The sequence below is a fragment of the Rhinoderma darwinii genome, chromosome 4 (assembly GCF_050947455.1).
Source record: "Rhinoderma darwinii isolate aRhiDar2 chromosome 4, aRhiDar2.hap1, whole genome shotgun sequence".
NCBI lineage: Eukaryota > Metazoa > Chordata > Amphibia > Anura > Rhinodermatidae > Rhinoderma > Rhinoderma darwinii.
In genome coordinates, this window is record NC_134690.1 from 205098892 (window position 1) to 205118452 (window position 19561).

Genomic DNA, 19561 nt, shown 5'->3' on the forward strand with positions numbered 1-19561 from the left:
TCCAAGCAGCCAATACAGGGGCCTGTGGTACTATCCGCCATAAAATAAAGGGATTTCCAGTTGCTCTAAAGAACCAAAAGCTTAAAAAATGGGAATCTGCTGCTCTCGGTTGCGGCAATATGCTAGCACTTCACTATCGTGATAAGAAAGACGTGTTCATGTTGACTACTGTGCACACTGATGCCACTATGCCAATTAAAGTAAAGAGGTCGTCCAATAAAATCCAAAAGCCTATATGTATTATTGATTACAACAAAAACATGGGTGGGGTCCACCTCTCTGACCAGGTCTTGAAGCCATGTGAAGTAATGCGAAGATCTTATACCTGGTATAAAAATAATTTCATCTACATATTGCAGATGGCAGTTTACAATTCATATGTCCTGTATAAACAGTCAGAGTTGACACCAAAGTAAAAAAAAAGTGCCCATTTTAATTTTTTGTGTCATCTAACAAAATTAGAAAAAAAATTAAAAGTGACAATTTTTTAATGCACCCTCTTTTGAATACCATAAGTGGTCTACTTTACTAAATGGTGTACTTTGCTGGCCACTTTTGATGTTTTGGTACCACAGGTTAATCGCAAAGGCAGTGTGGTGTGATAAAATGGTTCATGCAAACAAAGCAAATAGGGGCATCTGTCATTCTGGATGCTATAACATGCCGAAAGAAAGGGTTGCGTGCATTTTTGTGGTATCCTGAAACTTAGTAGAAGTAGCTTACTATGTTTTAGGCCTTGATTTTAAAATTTTCTACAAATTTAAGAGGCAAAAAAATATAGCCAAAATAAAAAAAATGCACTTTTTTTAATCAATTGTTTGTAATTCAAAATATGTGTTGCGTATGTAGTCAAAATATATATTTTTTGAAAGTGTGATTTGTTCTAAAAGTTATCTAAAGTAGTTTAAAATTTATGACTGTTTAAAGGACTGACAGACTAAAAACTAAATTTGTAAACTGAAATAGCACACATGAAAGCATAAAGTACCGTATTTTTCAGACTATAAGACGTAGTTTTTAGCAAGAATAAATCTTGCTAAAAAGTCCCTGCGTCTTATAGTCGGCAGTCAAGGGACCCCTGACCGCTCCTTGCTTAACCCCTTCCCGACCCGTGATGTGCCGGCACATCATGGGGAGGGGATGATATATGGAGCGAACTCACGGGCTGAGCCCGCTCCATACACTGCAGGTGTAAGCGTCTGACACGCTGCTCTAACAGCCAGGAACAGCAATGGCGCTGTTCCTGGCAGTTTAACTAGTTAAATGCCGCGGTCAATAGCGTTTTCCCATGAAGGACATTTATGACAAATCCACAGGATATGTCATAAATGTCAGATAGATGCGGGTCCCTCTGGGCAACCCCGTTCTATCTTACCCGGCTCCGCTGTCTTCTGGACACTTCCTGGTTACATGGTCGAGTTACGGAAACAGCGTAACTCGCTGAGCTACGCAGCTTCCGTAACTCCCATAGAACTGAATAGTAGTTACGGAAACAGCGTAGTATGCTACTCTGATTCTGTAACTGAAATTTACCACTATGGGAGTTAGGGCGGGTTCACACATGGCGGAATTGCACTTAAATTCCGCTGCGGACACTCCGCAGCGTTAATCCGCAGCGGAGCCGTTTCTACATTGACTTTCACTTTAATTTAGCAGTGTTCGTTTACACGATGCGTACAATTCCGCTGCGGAGCATAGGCTGCGGAGCGGAATTTGGTGTCCGCAGCATGCTCTGTCTGTTGCGGAGCAGTGGCGGACTCATGGCGGAATTTCTCCATTGACTTCAATGGAGATTCAAAGTTCCGCAATGAAGTCCGCAGCTGTCATGCACATGTCATGTGTGCTGCGGATGCGTCTTGCTTTTTTTACTTGACATTTCTTCATTCTGGCTGGACCTATGTATTTCTAGGTCTACAGCCAGACTGAGGAAGTCAATGGGGCTCCCGTAATGACGGGAGCGTTGCTAGGAGACGTCAGTAAATAGTCACTGTCCAGGGTGCTGAAAGAGTTAAGCGATCGGCAGTAACTGTTTCTGCACCCGGGACAGTGACTACCGATCTCAATATACATGTATCTGTAAAAAAAACATATAAGTTCATACTTACCGAGAACTCCCTGTTTCTGTCTCCAGTCCGGCCTCCCAGGATGACGTTTCAGTGTAAGTGACGGCTGCAGCCAATCACAGGCCAAGCACAGGCTGCAGCGGTCACATGGACTGGCGCGTCATCCAGGGAGGTCGGGCTGGATGCCGAAGGAGGGACGCGTCATAAAGACAACGGGCGGTAAGTATGAATTTCTTTTACTTTCACTAGGGAAAGTGCTGTCCCTTCTCTCTATCCTGCACTGATAGGGAGAAGGGAAGCACTTTTCCCGCAGTCCGCAGCAGCTAGTCCGCATCAATTTTCTGCACATTTTGTGCAGATCCGCAGCCGTAATCCGCAACCCGGATTAGGTGCGGCATTGATGCGGACAGTTGCGGAGGAATTCCGCCATGTGTGGTCATGCCCTTACAGAAACAGCGTATCTCAGCCGTTTCCGTAACTCATCCATGTATTGCAGTGTATTGTACCAGCGATCTAATGATCGCTGGTACAAGTCCCCTAGGGGAACTAATAAAATGTGTAAAAAGAAAAGTTAGATACATTTTCAGGAGTGTAAAAATGTAAACGTTAAATAAAAAATCTTTTCCTATTTTTCTCCAAGCACAATGTAAAAATAATAACAATATTGGTATCGCTGCGTCCGTAAAAGTCAGAAACCATTAGAATATAGCATTATTTGACTCACACAGTGAAAGGCATAAAAAAAATATGTAAAACCCCAAAATCATTGTCTTTTGGTCATTATAGCGCTAAAAAGAATGAAATAAAAAGTGACAAATCGTATGTACCAAAAAAATGGTGCTAATAAAAACGACCGCTTATCCCGCAAAAACTATGCCCTCAAACAATGGAAAAATATAAGTTATGGCTTTCAGAATGTGGTGAAACTGAACAAAGTTTTTTTTTAACCAATACTTCTTTCTTTGTAAAAGAAGTAAAATATGAAATGTTTTCCTATTTTCTGTTGCCTAAAACCTGGGTGCGTCTTATAGTCCGAAAAATACGGTAATCGTGTGCTCTCCAAGACAAGGAGTATTCTTTTTAATTGAAAACGTAATTGAGGTATGATATGTGTTGTGTTTTCACGCTGGCGTCATGGTTTGTTCCGTCAGATTTTAGTTCCACTGGACAGACAAAATAGTATAGTCGTCTGTTCTATAAGGCTATGTTCACACGGAGTATTTTGGGGGAGGAATATCTGCCTCAAAATTCCGTTTGGAACTTTGAGGCAGATATTCCTCTCCCTGCACGCCGATTTTCGCGGCAATTATCGCGCCGTTTTTCGCCCGCGGCCATTGAGCGCCGCGGGCATAAAACAGCGAGAAATACGCTTTCTCCTGCCTCCCATTGAAGTCAATGGGAGGTCGGAGGCGGAAGCGCCCGAAGATAGGGCATGTCGCTTCTTTTTCCCGCGAGGCAGTTTTACTGCTCGCGGGAAAAAGACGCCGACGCCTCCCATTGAAATCAATGGGAGGCGTTCTCGGGCCGTTTCTGCCGAGATTTGCGACGCGGTTTCCGCGTCAAAAAACTCGGCAAAATACCCCGTGTGAACATAGCCTAAGTCAATGGGATATGATGCAAAATAGATGTAAACAGATCCATCATATCTGCCATGGATTTTGTAATTATGGAACCCATGACAGTACCAGTATGAACAGAGCCTAATTCACTTCTACCATTAATTACTGTAAACTGAAAATCTGATTTTATTCTTTTAGAAAAATGAAACTCATTTTCTTCAACAAAACAGAAGCTGATGTTTTATGGAAAGAGCAACTGGAAAAATTGTGTCTATTGGACGGGAGGTAAATTCTTTATTTTTAATGTTGTTTGATTTTCTTCTGTTTTAAAGTTTTACGGTAAACCTTGTAATCGACAACACAGAAATTCTATAGAGCACACCATGACAATGGTAATGATTAGAGTATTTTATGTTCTGGTTAACTGGTAACAATGGTGCAAATTTATCAATAATGTCGTCAGATACATGACTTTGTAAGTCGGCAAAAATGGCGTAAATTACGGCAAATTGGTATAATAAATTTAGCTTAACTCACTCAGCATGTTAAACGCTTTTCTCTTCTTTTTGCCACCTCTTCTTTGGCTGGCATTTAATTAATAAATATTCGGCACCAATAATGGCACATGCGCGTTTTTGTTTTTTTACTCTTAACTATGTCCCTTGATATTTCAAAACTGTCAAGATTGGTGTAAAACACATTGGGGTTTGAGTGCTTTTTTGAGTCTTTTTGTTCTAGACATTAGTAACGTCTGAGATCACAGATTTCACAAATATTATCTTCTTGCTATAGATTTGTCCCATTCTGCGGCATACGTGGGCCAGACATGAATAAAACATGGCGCTAGGACATGACCCACCACATCCTCCTTTAACTGTTTTCATTGTATGACGATTGCCAGGTCACATGACGTAACGTGACAGGGGCATGTATTGGGGCTATGTAATGTGTTGAGGGGTGGGGATACACAGTTTAATAGGGGTTTCATGATGGTGCCGTGTTTCAGCCATAGATGCTGTAGAACAGAATGTATAGGTTTTTAATAGTGCAGAAAAAGGGTTGTTCTGCCCACGTAAAGGCAGATTTATGGGCACTATTTTGAATAAGCGTATATTATAATCTTTTAAAAATGTAAATGTTATATCTAAAAGAAAAAAAACACAGAAATCCCCTTTAACCCCTTAGTGACCACCAATACGCCTTTTCACGTTGGTCACTAAGGGGCCTTATGCTAGGCCGTCGCCTTTTCACGTTGGCCCAGTCGAAGTCCTGCACGGGTGTCCCGTGCAGGCTGGAGCCGGGGCTCTGCTGTCTGATGACAGCTGAACTCCTGCTCCAACACCCGCGATCTAAGTAAACTGTAATCTGTTAAATGCTGCCGTCAATAGTGACCGCGGCATTTAACTTGTTTACAGAGGGAGTGAGCTCCCCCTGTCACCCATCGGCGGCCCGCAAATGCAATCGCGGGTCTCCAATGGGGTGTCATGGCAACCGGGGGCTTGATAAAAGCCCCCAGGTCTGCCCTGGACATATGCCTATTAGGACGCGCCGGAGGTATGTCCTAATAGATTGCCTGTCAGATTTACACTGACAGGCAATAATTCTCTGGTATACGAAGTATACCAAAGCATTATAGCAGTGATCTGAAGATCGCACAGTAAAGTCCCCTAGTGGGTCTAATAAAATAAGTCATCAATGTGAAATAAAGATTCATAATAAAAAGTACAGTAAAAAAATAAATTAATTTTTTTCCATAAAAAGTGGTTTTATTTAGTAAAAGTGTAAAAAATAAATAAAAGTACACATATGTGGTATCGCCGCGACCGTAATGACTCCATTAATAAAGTTAATATGTAATTTAAACCGCAAGGTGAACACCGTAAAAAAAAACGCAAAAAACAATGGCATAATTGCACATTTTTTTCCATTGCCCCCCAAAAAAGTCATAGTAAAAATGAATCAATAAGTCCCATGCACCCCAAAATAGTACCAATCAAAACTACATCTCGTCTCGCAAAAAACAAGCCCAAAAAATCACTACATTGATGGAAAAATAAAAAAGTTACGGCTCTTGGAAAGCGACGATGCAAAAACAAATAATTTTAGTTCAAAAGTGTTTTTATTGTGCAAAAGTCGTAAAACATAAAAAACCTCTACATATGTGGTATCGCCGTAATCGTACCGACCCATAGAATAAAGGTAACATGTTATTTATGCCGCACAGTGAACGGCGTCAATTTAAAACGCATATAACAATGGTGGCATTTCAGTTTTTTTTTATAATACCCCCCAGAAAAGTTAGTAAAAGTTAATAAAAAATTATATGTACCCAAAAATGGTGCTATTAAAAAGTACAACTAATCCCGCAAAAAACAAGTCCTCATACAGCTATATAGGCTAAAAAATAAAAAAAGTTATAGCTCTTTGAATGCGACTATAGAAAAACGAATAAATTAGCTTGGTCATTAGGGGCTTCTGTACATCTGTTCTGTTTAAACTCTGTCAGAGGAACAGATGAACGGAAAGCCAAACGGAAACTATTACTTGCATTACCATTGATTTCAATGGTATTTTTTTCAGTTGGTTTCAGTTTGCCTCCGTTCCGCTAGGTTTCCATTTTTTTTTTTCTCCCGGAAACAATAACATAATAGACTACGCTATTGTTTCCGTCAAAAAAAATACCATTTATATCAATGGTCATGCAAATGGAAGCGATAGTTTCCGTTTGGCTTTCCGTTTCTCTGACTGAAATGTTGAACAGGACAGATGTACAGAAGCCAGCGCTAATGTGAACAATGTATACATTACAATATGTGTGTACACAGACAATGTCTCGACCGTGCAGTCTAATATATAGTTAAGGTGCCTTTAAAACTTCATAAATTATTATTTTCCTTTATTTAATCATTGTTTGTTCACAGCATCACAGGGAGTTGCTCTTCATTAATATTCTTATTTATTAATAGTCACCCATACTAAAATGTGACATTTCGACCAAAAATGATAGATGTTTTTCAGTAAATAAGAATATTCATGAAGGGCCCCCTGTGATGCACGAGGACGTATAGTTACTGTGGATCTTTGTACTGGCCGGGAGTGACATCCCTTCGTCATGAGCACAGCAGGTGAGGACCTCCGCGCTAACCTCTCTCTCTGAAATATTTGATTTCATATTTGCGTTGAGTATCACATTATCGGGATGAATACTGCCATGCATAAGTGTAATGCAGATTATTTATACTCGTTCACCACTGGAGGAGTTTTATGCACATGACTATTTTTCTAAGAGGGAGACCGTGATTCTCGTATTATGAAGCTTTTGATTGACTAAGGAAAATGCTCTTTCATATATTTTTATTTTCTATCTTTGCCCAAAAATGTGAACTGTCAGATCTGGAGGTCGCTTATTAATGTGCAATTTGGTTGTTCTATGAAACCTCTATTTTATTTTATAGCACTATGTAGTTTACATTTTGTGGTGTATTTGTGACGGTCATCGCAGCACACATCTCCAACCAGTTGTAAACAATTATTCAGTGACACACAGAAATTCTCATCTACAATTTTGTAATTTTAGCATCTTGATGATGTTGAACAGATGTGCATACTATGAGTTGTGCATAACTAACCCTAGACTTCAGGGCCACTTTGTGAAATATTTAGAATAAGGCTGTACACACGTCATTGTACAATACAATTATAACTACAATAAATATTATTCGTAGTTGACATCTATCCTCCTCTAATCAGTATCATCATGAGCGCCAACCTGATTCACAACGGTTCATACTCACACATGACCAAAACGTAATCACTACAACTTCTACGGAGTGTCCTTTTAGCCACCGTCGGGGTGGTACGTGCATTCCTATACTGTGGGCAACTTTAAAAAAAGGTATGCCGCTAAGTATACGTTTTTTTTACATTGTGGCTGATGTATGTCACTGTATAGCTATACGGTGATATGAAGGGCCGGACTGGCCATCTGGCATTACTGGCAAATACCAGATGGGCTGGTGAACAGTGGGTCGGGTGCTGGCTGCTCACACAATCAATGTCGGATAGTGTTGGGCTCAGGCTTTGCTGCCCCCTGGTGTTCACAACTACACTTTGCTTAGAGATGCTCCTCTGCAATGATGGGCGGGTGCAGTGAAGAAGTCTAGTGATTATTGGCCGAGCCACAGCTAATCAATGCTAGTCTTGTTTTCTGCACAGGTTTCCAGCTAATCAGTAGAGTCCTGCCTGACTACATGTAGAAATCAAGCCTAACGTTGATTGGCCAAGCTTTAGCCAATCAGCGCTAGGCTTGCTTTCTGCACTGCCCCAGAGCACAGCTTCAGTTTAGCTGCCGAGGAGAAGAAGACTCCAACCCCTGCCGGGTGTGTGACTGACAACTACTCTACAGCACCAGCAGCTTTATCTCGTCAGCATCATAAAAGCAGCAACCAGCCTGCTTAAGTGATAGGAGATCAAACAGTATAGAGGGGTGGGTAGTGCACACTGGTAATGGTCTGTTACTGCAAGCAGAAAGCAAGTAAATACAGGACTGGGAGTGAAGTGGTGTTTTTGATTGATTTTTGTAGTGTGATTGGTGTACATCCATTGTATGAGTGACATATGCACTTTGTGATCTATATGTGTCTAATATATTGTGGTGTGTCGTGTGTGCGTGGCGTGTGTATTATGATTTCAGTGTGCGTGGTGTGTGTGCGTGGCGTGTAGTATGTGTCTAGTGTGATGTGTGTAGTATGTGTCTAGTGTGTGTGTGATGTGTGTAGTATGTGTCTAGTGTGTGTGGTGTGTGTAGTATGTGTCTAGTGTGTAGTATGTGTCTAGTGTGTGTGATGTGTGTTATATGTGTCTAGTGTGTGTGATGTGTGTAGTATATGTCTAGTGTGAGTGATGTGTGTAGTATGTGTCTAGTGTGTGTGATGTGTGTAGTAGGTGTCTAGTGTGTGTGGTGTGTGTGTGCGTGGCGTGTAGTATGTGTCTAGTGTGTAGTATGTGTCTAGTGTGTGTGATGTGTGTAGTGTGTGTCCAGTGTGTGCATGGCGTGTTTTGTATGTGTCTAGTGTGTGTATTATGGTTCCAGTGTGTGCTGTACTGAATGTGTCCAGTGTGTGAGTGGTGTTTACGATATCCAATGTCTTTGTGGCGTTTATACAACAGGAATGTGGGACATAAGAAATTTTCCTCCTTAATTACAATTTTCAGACCCGATCCTGATTCACAGTCTCTCCACGCTCCATCGAAAACCTTCTACAGAACATAATATCAGGGATACTATGGGCAGAGCTTTATATAATATAATAAAACAATGAATCACTTCACTAGCACATCTAAATAAGTATACAGCACATTAACCCTTTCACGACCAATGACGAAAATGAACGTCCTGGTCGGCTGCTAGTTCCTTCCCCAGGACGTTCATTTTCGTCAGTATTTAAAACTGTCACTCTGTGTAAACACAGAGTGACAGGCGCGCGCTGACAGCTGTCCTAGACAGCTGACATATCAGTCTCGCCGGACAGCGGACCATCGCCGCTGCTTTCGGCAATTAACCCCTTAAGTGCGGCGACGGATTGCCGTCGCCGCATTTAAGTGGTTTGAAGCACATCGGTAGCCCCCACTAAGTGATCGTGGGGGCTACCGATGCTTGTCGTGGCAATCGGCGGTCATAATGACCACCGGGTTGCCATGTACGGAAGCCTCGGAGGAGCAGCCTCTGGCCGGTCCTCCTCGGCTTCCTGTCAGTGTGACAGTTACGTCACAATGACAGTTAGAGTACATTACACTACGTGTGTAGTGTAATGTATTCCAGCAGCGATCAAAGCTGCAAGTCTAAGTGTCCCCTAGTGCGACAAGTGAAAAAAGTAATAAAAATGTTTTAAAAAAAGTGTAAAAATAAAAGTTAGAAGTTATATAAACACAAAATGCTTTTTTTTCCTATAATAAGACTTTTATTATAGAAAAAAATGAACACGTTAAAAAAGTACACATATTTTGTATCACCGCGTTCGTAACGACCCCAACTATAAAACTGGAATGTTATTTTTCCCGCACGATGAACACCCCAAAAAAAATCAATAAAAAACTACGACAGAATCACAATTTTTTTGGTCACCACCGCTCCCTAAATAAAGAATAAAAAGTGATCAAAAAGTCGCATGTACCCAAAAATAGTACCAATAAAAACTACAACCCGTCCCGCAAAAAACAAGCCCTTACACAGCTTTTTTGACTAAAAAATAAAAAAATTATGGCTCTCAGAATATGGTGACACAGAATTTTTTTTATTTTTATAAATAAGTCATTTTATTGTGCAAACGCTAAAAAAAGGACCAAACCTATATACATATGGTATCGCCGTAACCGTACCAACTCGCAGAATAAAGTAAAAATGTCATTTATAGTTCACGGTGAACGCCGCAAAAAGAAAACATAAAAAACGGTGTCAGAATTCCTGTTTTTTGCTCAGGATTGCAAAAAAATTGAATAAAAAGTGATCCAAAAAAATCGCCTGTACCCCAAAATGGTACCAATGAAAACTGCAGCTCATCCCGCAAGAAATAAGCCCTCACACCACTCTATTGATAGAAAAATAAAAAAGTTATGGCTCTTGGAAAGCGGGGAGTGAAAATCTAAAATATGAAAGCAAAAAATGGATCAGTCCTGAAAGGGTTAATTCATTTCTAATGAAAAAACCGTATGACCACATGGTTGTTTTTTTCCTCCTTTATCCCTTGTGAAAATGAGAAAATTCACCATTTTAGTGGAAAAAAATTTTGATATGAATTTTCGCGCCCTAATTCTAATAAACTCTGCAAAAGACCCGTGGGGTGTAAATGCTCACTATACCCCTAGAAAAATTCCTTGAAGGTTTTTCCAAAATGGGGTCACTTTTGGTGGGTTTCCACTGTTTTGGCCCCTCCAGTGCATTGCAAATGCGACATGGCACCGAAAACCATTCCAGCAAAATCATAAATACAAATGGCGCTCCTTCCCTTCTGAGCCCTGCTGTGGGTCCAAACAGCAGTTTATTACCACATATGGGGTATTGTCGTAATCGGGAGACATTGCTTTACAAATGTTGGGGTGCATTTTCTTCGTTATTCCTTGTAAATAATAAAAATTTCTATGTTGTTTCAGAAAAAAAGTACATTTTAAAGAGTAAAGAGATAGGAATATATATTTAATTTAAAAAATTGTACAGTATGTGTACATATGTGACATATTGCAGTTAAAAATAGGGAAAAATTGTAATTTTTACAAAATTTCTTCAATTTTTCTATTTTTTAATTAATTTCCGCAAATTGTATCAGTCTACTTTTACCACTAAAATAAAGTACAACATGTGACGAAAAAACAATGTCAGAATTACTTGGATATTCAAAACTTTCACAGAGTTATTCTCTGATAGTCAGACATACCAGATTTGACAAATCTGGCTTGGTCATTAAGGTACAAACATGCCCGGTCATTAAGGGGTTAATGGGAACCCGTCAGCAGTATTGAGGTCGCAAAGCTGCTGACAGGGTGATATGGGGGAGGGCATTTTGGACATACCTTTTGTCTCGCATGACTGAGAAATCAATGGTTAACTCTCCCAATGCTCCGAACTCAAGTACCAGTAAGGCGGGACATGATGTGCAGTGCTCCTTGCTCTGAGTGACGGATCTAGCAGTCTTCTGATTGGCCGCTACAGCTATCATTCAGAGCAGAGAGTGGCCCTTTCGAAAGCATCGTCTGTTTCTCGGTTATGCAACTGGGATGACTGAGTAAAAAGGTATGTTGAAAATCCTCTCCCCCTCCCTTATATCGCTCTGCCAACAGTTTTGAGGACTCAAACCTGCTGACCGGTTCCACTCAAAGTGTCAGTCCAGTAATACGCTCCACTCCGAACTACAACGCCCGTAGAATAAGAATTGGACCCGTGCTTGATACTCTCTGGGCGTCGTACGGTTACCACGGCAACAGTACAGCCCCGCTTGCAGGAGCGTCTCTCTACACCCATTTTTAGTTCGGGCGGAAGAGTATAACTGGACTGACAGTTTAAAATAAAAATGCTGATCGTCACGCAATCACAGCACCTCGTCACAGGGAAATTCATGAAGCCCTGCCCCCTTTCTCATGGGTGAGTAGTATCTTTGCAATATATGTGTACAGTGGGTGAGTAGTATCTATGCAGCATATGTCCAGTGGGTGAGTAGTATCTATGCAGCATGTGTCCAGTGGGTGAGTAGTATCTATGCAGCATATGTCCAGTGGGTGAGTAGTATCTATGCAGCATGTGTCCAGTGGATGAGTAGTATCTATGCAGCGTGTATCCAGTGGGTGAGTAGTATCTATGCAGCATGTGTTCAGTGGGTGAGTGGTATCTATGCAGCATGTGTCCAGTGGGTGAGTAGTATCTATGCAGCGTGTATCCAGTGGGTGAGTAGTATCTATGCAGCATGTGTCCAGTGGATGAGTAGTATCTATGCAGCATATGTCCAGTGGGTGAGTAGTATCTATACAGCATGTGTCCAGTGGATGAGTAGTATCTATGCAGCATGTGTCCAGTGGGTGAGTGGTATCTATGCAGCATGTGTCCAGTGGGTGAGTGGTATCTATGCAGTATGTGTCCAGTGGGTGAGTAGTATCTATGCAGTATGTGTCCAGTGGGTGAGTAGTATCTATGCAGTGTGTGTCCAGTGGGTGAGTAGTATCTATGCAGTATGTGTCCAGTGGGTGAGTAGTATCTATGCAGTGTGTATCCAGTGGGTGAGTAGTATCTATGCAGTATGTGTCCAGTGGGTGAGTAGTATCTGTGCTGTTGCCCTCCTTTTGCACTGCGCACACATTTCATTATGGATAATCAGACGCTGTACAAGTATATACATTCAGCTCATCACATGCTGCTTCTATTTAGCAATTGTGTGAGATTACATATTTTTTTAAATATCTGAGCAGCATAACAGGAAGGCGGCGCTTCAGGGAGCATCACAAACAACAAACACTGTGGGAGATTTATGAAAATCTCTCAAAGGGGTTTTATCAAGATTAAATGCTATCGCCTAACCACAGGATAGGTGATAACATGCTGATCGGTGGGGGTCCGATGTACTCAGCTATCTCCGGTCCCATAGACAGTGAATGGAGTGGCAGTGTGCATGCTTGACCTGCTGCTCCATTCGGAGGAACAAATTCTCGTGATCGGTGGGGGTTCCAGCGGTCGGACCCCTACCGATCAGCGTGTTGTCACCTATCCTGTGGTCAGGAGATAACATTTAATATTGAGACAACCCCTTTAATATCTTTTTATAACTGAAAGGTAGACCCCATGTGCCCCAGTCCAACCCTGGCGGCCGGGCCTGTGTGCTTAAAAATGCCAGGACTGATTTTAAGTGTAAGAGGAGGTCGAATAAAACTGAACTGTCTTTCTTTCACCCCCGTTATCAGTTCATTGTCAGTACTATCATGATTTGAAATGTGTACACTATAATTCTTCTACTGTCTTCTAAATGCATGTATTTGTCTCATCGTTATATCATGTTTTAACCTTTGACCCCAATGCTGCCTTTTGGCAGTATTTTTAAACCCTACTGGGTCTCTCCAGCAACTGGTATGTTTTTAGCCTGATGATGAGGTCGGTCCGATCTCGTAACGCGTAGCTTATTTTCAATTAAACATGTAGCATTTACCTCCTGCCTCACATGGACTGATTGCTACAATCATTTGCATACAGTATACCTTCTTTGCGAAGAGACAGCGCTGGGGAAATATTCCAAATAATATTAATGTACAGTGCCCCCCAAAAGATTTAATGGGGTCATAAAATCTACAAGTTAACGCCCCCAAAAAAAACACCCCCACCCCTTTGGGGGCGGTGGGGTGGGCGGGGGCTCAGCAAAATCTTAAATCGCACGGGGGGGGGGTCGAGTGTGGGCTCATTTGAAAGCTCTTTTCAATACAAAAACGATGCTGCAAACTATTTTGAGATGGAATTTTTTTTGCTGAGATATTTAAAGTTAAAGTTCTCTTCATTATCGGCTACTGCCGGTGTTCGCACTACCCAAAATGTACCGCGCGGGTAAAATCCTAAATGTTTGTGGGCGCGTGTGTGTGTGAGCTTGGGAATGTGACATCAAGGTGACTTTAAATAACGTATTATTACAATCGGCCTTGGCGATACAAAATGGACCTTGTCTACGATTGTAACATGATTTCATGTCTACACATTTCGGTAGTCGCTTGTTGTGCTCCACTCGAGACAGATGTATGAGGATTATCCTGTACAGTGAGCAGAACATCTAAGGCCTTATTCACACGACCGTTGTGGGTGTATTCACACGGCCGTTTTTTTAACGACCCGTGAATAATGGCCGTCAAAAAATAGGACGTGTCCTATTTTTGCCCGTTTTAACGGCCTGACGGCCCCCATGGAATTCAATGGATCCGTTTTTAATGGCTGTCAATACATGTAACAACCGTAATAAACGGATCTGTGACATGGGGATTTGCAAGGGAACTACTAGTTCCCTTGCTGGCTATCGGTAGTGCGACGACACATACTCACCGATGCAGCACCATCTTCTGGTCTAGCCGCTAGTCTCGCGGGTTCTGCGAAGGCGGCGCGATGACGTCATACCGCCACCTTCGCAGATCCCGTGAGACAAGCAACCACACCAGAAGAAGACAGCGCTGCATCGGTGAGTGTCATCATGTCGGCTTCGCAGATCCCGTGAAGACGAGAGACCTTACCTGAAGAAGACAGCACTGCATCGGTGAGTATGTGGGGCATTCATGTCTGGCTGTGTGGCATCATATACATAAGGGCTGTGTGGCATCATAAACAGGGGGGCTGTGTGGCATCTACAGGGGGCTGTGTGGCATCTACAGGGGGGCTGTGTGCATCTACAGGGGGGCTGTGTGGCATCATATACAGGGATGCTGTGGCATATACAGGGAGGCTGTGTGGCATATACAGGGAGGCTGTGTGGCATATACAGGGAGGCTGTGTGGCATATACAGGGAGGCTGTGTGGCATCATATAGAGGGAGGCTGTGTGGCATCATATAGAGGGAGGCTGTGTGGCATCCTATACAGGGAGGCTGTGTGGCTTCCTATACAGGGAGGCTGTGTGGCATCCTATACAGGGAGGCTGTGTGGCATCCTATACAGGGAGGCTGTGTGGCATCCTATACAGGGAGGCTGTGTGGCATCCTATACAGGGAGGCTGTGTGGCATCCTATACAGGGAGGCTGTGTGGCATCCTATACAGGGAGGCTGTGTGGCATCCTATACAGGGAGGCTGTGTGGCATCCTATACAGGGAGGCTGTGTGGCATCCTATAACGGGAGGCTGTGTGGCATCATATACAGGGAGGTGTGTGGCATCATGTACAGGGAGGTGTGTGGCATCATATACAGGGAGGTGTGTGGCATATACAGGGAGGTGTGTGGCATATACAGGGGGTCTGTATGGCTTATACAGAGAGGCTGTGTGGCATCATACACTATCGTTCAAAAGTTTGGGGTCACCCAGACAATTTTGTGTTTTCCATGAAAACTCACACTTCTATTTATCAAATGAGTTGCAAAATGACTAGAAAATATAGTCAAGACATTGACAAGGTTAGAAATAATGATTTTTATTTCAAATAATAATTTTCTACTTCAAACTTTGCTTTCGTCAAAGAATGCTCCATTTGCAGCAATTACAGCATTTCAGACCTTTGGCATTCTAGCTGTTAATTTGCTGAGGTAATCGGGAGAAATTTCACCCCATGCTTCCAGAAGCCCCTCCCACAAGTTGGATTGGCTTGATGGGCACTTCTTGCGTACCATACGGTCAAGCTGCTCCCACAACAGCTCTATGGGGTTGAGATCTGGTGACTGCGCTGGCCACTCCATTACAGATAGAATACCAGCTGCCTACTTCTTCCCTAAATAGTTCTTGTATAATTTGGGGGTGTGCTTTGGGTCATTGTCCTGTTGTAGGGTGAAATTGGCTCCAATCAAGCGCTGTCCACAGGGTATGGCATGGCGTTGCAAAATGGAGTGATAGCCTTCCTTATTCAAAATCCCTTTTACCTTGTACAAATCTCCCACTTTACCAGCACCAAAGCAACCCCACACCATCACTTTACCTCCACCATGCTTGACAGATGGCGTCAGGCACTCTTCCAGCATCTTTTCAGTTGTTCTGCGTCTCACAAATGTTCTTCTGTGTGATTCAAACACCTCAAACTTCGACTCATCTGTCCATAACACTTTATTCCAATCTTCCTCTGTCCAATGTCTTTGTGCTTTTGCCCTTATTAATATTTTCCTTTTATTAGCCAGTCTCAGATATGGCTTTTTCTTTGCCACTCTGTCCTGAAGGCCAGCATCCCGGAGTCGCCTCTTCACTGTAGACGTTGACACTGGCGTTTTGCGGGTACTATTTAATGAAGCTGCCAGTTGAGGACCTGTGAGGCGTCTATTTCTCAAACTAGAGACTCTAATGTACTTGTCTTGTTGCTCGGTTGTGCAGCGGGGCCTCCCACTTCTCTTTCTACTCTTGTTAGAGCCTGTTTGTGCTGTCCTCTGAAGGGAGTAGTACACACCGTTGTAGGAAATCTTCAGTTTCTTGGCAATTTCTCGCATGGAATAGCCTTAATTTCTAAGAACAAGAATAGACTGTCGAGTTTCACATGAAAGCTCTCTTTTTCTAGCCATTTTGAGAGTTTAATCGAACCCACAAATGTAATGCTCCAGATTCTCAACTAGCTCAAAGGAAGGTCAGTTTTATAGCTCCTCTAAACAGCATAACTGTTGTGAGGGTTTAGCATCAGGAGAGGTTGGTACAGCGGTTTCTTAGTAGCCAGAGACAGGGACACCGTGCATTAAAGTTCATAACAGGGCTTTGCCTGTGTTTTATTCTTGTCAAAGAAACAGCCTCTTGTACAACAAGGCAAAATACAAAATAAATCCTGCTCGTCTGAGCACTAACTAAACAAGATATTATCTAACTATACCAAGTGCCTTCCTACAAGGCACTGGACACAAAGTAACACAGGTCTTTACTCACATAGAATACAGGCTACTCCAGACTTAGTAGTCTCCAGTCTGAGTCAGGGGTGAGACTCACACACACTGTGTCTGCACCTTTTTATACACAGGCTGCAGGTGCAGCTAATTGAGCAGCAGCCTTGTCCTACAAACAGAGATGGACTAGGGATTGGGGAACCCGCTCTGCTCTTCCCCAATCCAACTCCAGGCCCTTTTTCCGGCTTTTCCTTAAGCCGAGATTGGAAAGCTAGAGCTTTCTATTGCAAAAAATACTCATTCCCTGGAGCCTAGGATACATATGACAGGATTCTAGGGGAAATGTACCTTCCCTCAATGACTTTACCTGTCACTGTCTCACACTGTTTACAGCGGTGCTAACATAATTGCACAAGGGTTTTCAAGTGTTTTCTAATCATCCATTAGCCTTCTAACACCGTTAGCAAACACAATGTACCATTAGAACACTGGAGTGATGGTTGCTGGTAATGGGCCTCTATACACCTATGTAGATATTGCATTCAAAACCAGACGTTTGCAGCTAGAATAGTCATTTACCACATTAACAATGTATAGAGTGTATTTCTGATTGATTTAATGTTATCTTCATTGAAAAAAACTGTGCTTTTCTTGCAAAAATAAGGACATTTCTAAGTGACCCCAAACTGTTGAACGGTAGTGTATACAGGGAGGTGTGCGGCATTATATACAGGGAGGTGTGTGGCATCATATACAGGCAGGTGTTACATAGTTTGTAAGATTGAAAAAAGACACATGTCCATCAAGTTCAACTAAGGGATGGGAAAAGGGACGGTAAAAATTTCTACACATAGGAGCTAATACTTTTTTGTTCTAGGAAATTATCTAAGCCTTTTTTGAAGCCATCTACTGTCCCTGCTGTGACCAGCTCCTGCGGTAGACTATTCTAGTGCATCATGTCTTAATTGCTGCTAGAATGGCAATTGCCAAGTCCTGGAAGTCGACTATTTCCCCTTCCATATCGGAAGTGATAGGCAGTGTAAATGTAGCATATCACCATGAATCCATGCTATTACAATCTCCCTCTGGTTATACCAAGAATGCACGTTATTGGGAGCTTTGGGTAAAGTCGAAATACTATACCTAAATGAAGAAATTTATCTGGTAACATGACATAATTTGTATTAACATTGGACTGTATATGGCATAGCAAAGTTGTCTGTTGTTTCTTGTTTATGTATATCCTTTCAATGACATATCACATGTATGTATTATTCTATGCAGGTCCATGTTCTAGGACCAAGGATGGTTTATACTGTTTGAAAAAAATTGCTAACATTTTTCAATAAAAATCTATTGATTTAAAAAGAAGGCTTGTCGCCTCTGCAGGTTGAACCTTTTTTTCTCCAGACAAAGGAAGGAGTGCCCCCTTGTTTTTTTAGGGGATTTTATATGGAACAAGATTTCACCATATTTTTTGTATGTGCCATTAATATATTTATATAAGTTAATAATGTCCCCCCTTAGTCGTCTTTTTTCAAGGATAAATAGGTTTAGTTCTTTTCATCTTTCCTCAGAACTTAGATTCTCCATGCCCCTTATTAGCTTCGTTGCTCTTCTTTGTATTTTTTCTAACTCCAGGGCATACATTCTATGAACTGGAGCCCAGAACTGAACTGCTTATTCTAGATAAGGCCTCACTAATGCTTTGTAAAGTGGTAATATTATATCCCTGTCCGCGAGTCCATGCCTCTTTTAATACACGACAATATCTTGCTGGCCTTTGAAGCAGCTGATTGACATTGCATCCCGTTATTTAGTTTATGATTTACAAGTACACCCAGATCCTTCTCAACAAGTGACTCCCCCAGTGTAGCTCCCCATAGGACATATGATGCATGCAGGTTGTTCGTACCCAGGTGCATAACTTTACATTTATCTACATTAAACTTCATTTGCCAAGTGGACGCCCAAACACTTAGTTTGTTTAAATCCGCTTGCAATTCACGAACATCTTCCATAGATTGAACATTACTACATAGCTTGGTGTCATCTGCAAAAATAGAAATCGTGCTATCAATCCCATCCTCTATAGCATTAATAAATAAGTTGAATAATAATGGTCCCAGCACTGAACCCTGGGGGTACACCACTTATAACCGGGGACCATTGAGAGTAGGAATCATTTACCACAACTCCCTGGATACGGTCCTTGAGCAAATTCTCAATCCAATTACAAACGATACTTTCTAAACCTATAGTCCTTAATTTACCCATTAGACGCCTATGAGGGACCGTGTCAAATGCCTTTGCAAAGTCCAAAAACACTATATCCACAGCGGCCCCTCTGTCTAGGCTTCTGCTCACCTCTTCATAAAAACAAATCAGGTTGGTTTGACAGCTTCTGTCCTTAGTAAAACCGTCCTGGCTGTCACTTATATTACTATTTATTGTCACAAAATTCTGTATATAGTCCCTCAATAGCCCCTCAAACATTATCCCCACAATGGATGTTAAGCTTACTGGTCTATAATTACCCGGAGAAGACCTAGAGCCCTTTTTGAAAATAGGCACCACATTTGCCCTGCGCCAGTCCCTTGGCACTATACCAGTCACTAGAGAATCTCTAAATATTATGAAGAGGGGGACAGAAATAACTGAACTAAGCTCCTTAAGAACTCTAGGGTGTAACCTATCTGGTCCCGGGGCCTTGTGTACATTTATTTTATTTAATTTAGCTTGCACCATATCTACATTCATCCAATTCAGTATATCAACTGATATATTAACAGCATTGGCACCGGCTACATCAGCTGCTCTTTCTACTGTTGTATATACAGCTGAAGAACCCATTTAGTAACTCTGCCTTCTCTTGATCCCCTGTGACCAACTCCCCATTACCACTATCTAGGGGTCCTACATGTTCAGA

At 42.0% G+C, this 19561-nt stretch overlaps 1 protein-coding gene across 1 annotated transcript in view; it reads left to right on the plus strand.

The window, feature by feature from the left end:
• Positions 1 to 19561, plus strand: part of CYB5R4 (cytochrome b5 reductase 4) — a 269520-nt gene that overhangs the window by 219802 nt on the left and 30157 nt on the right. Inside the window, exon 14 of the mRNA XM_075862092.1 lies at positions 3821 to 3907. Coding sequence (XP_075718207.1) covers positions 3821 to 3907 — 87 coding nt within the window. The remainder of the gene's footprint in view (positions 1 to 3820; positions 3908 to 19561) is intronic.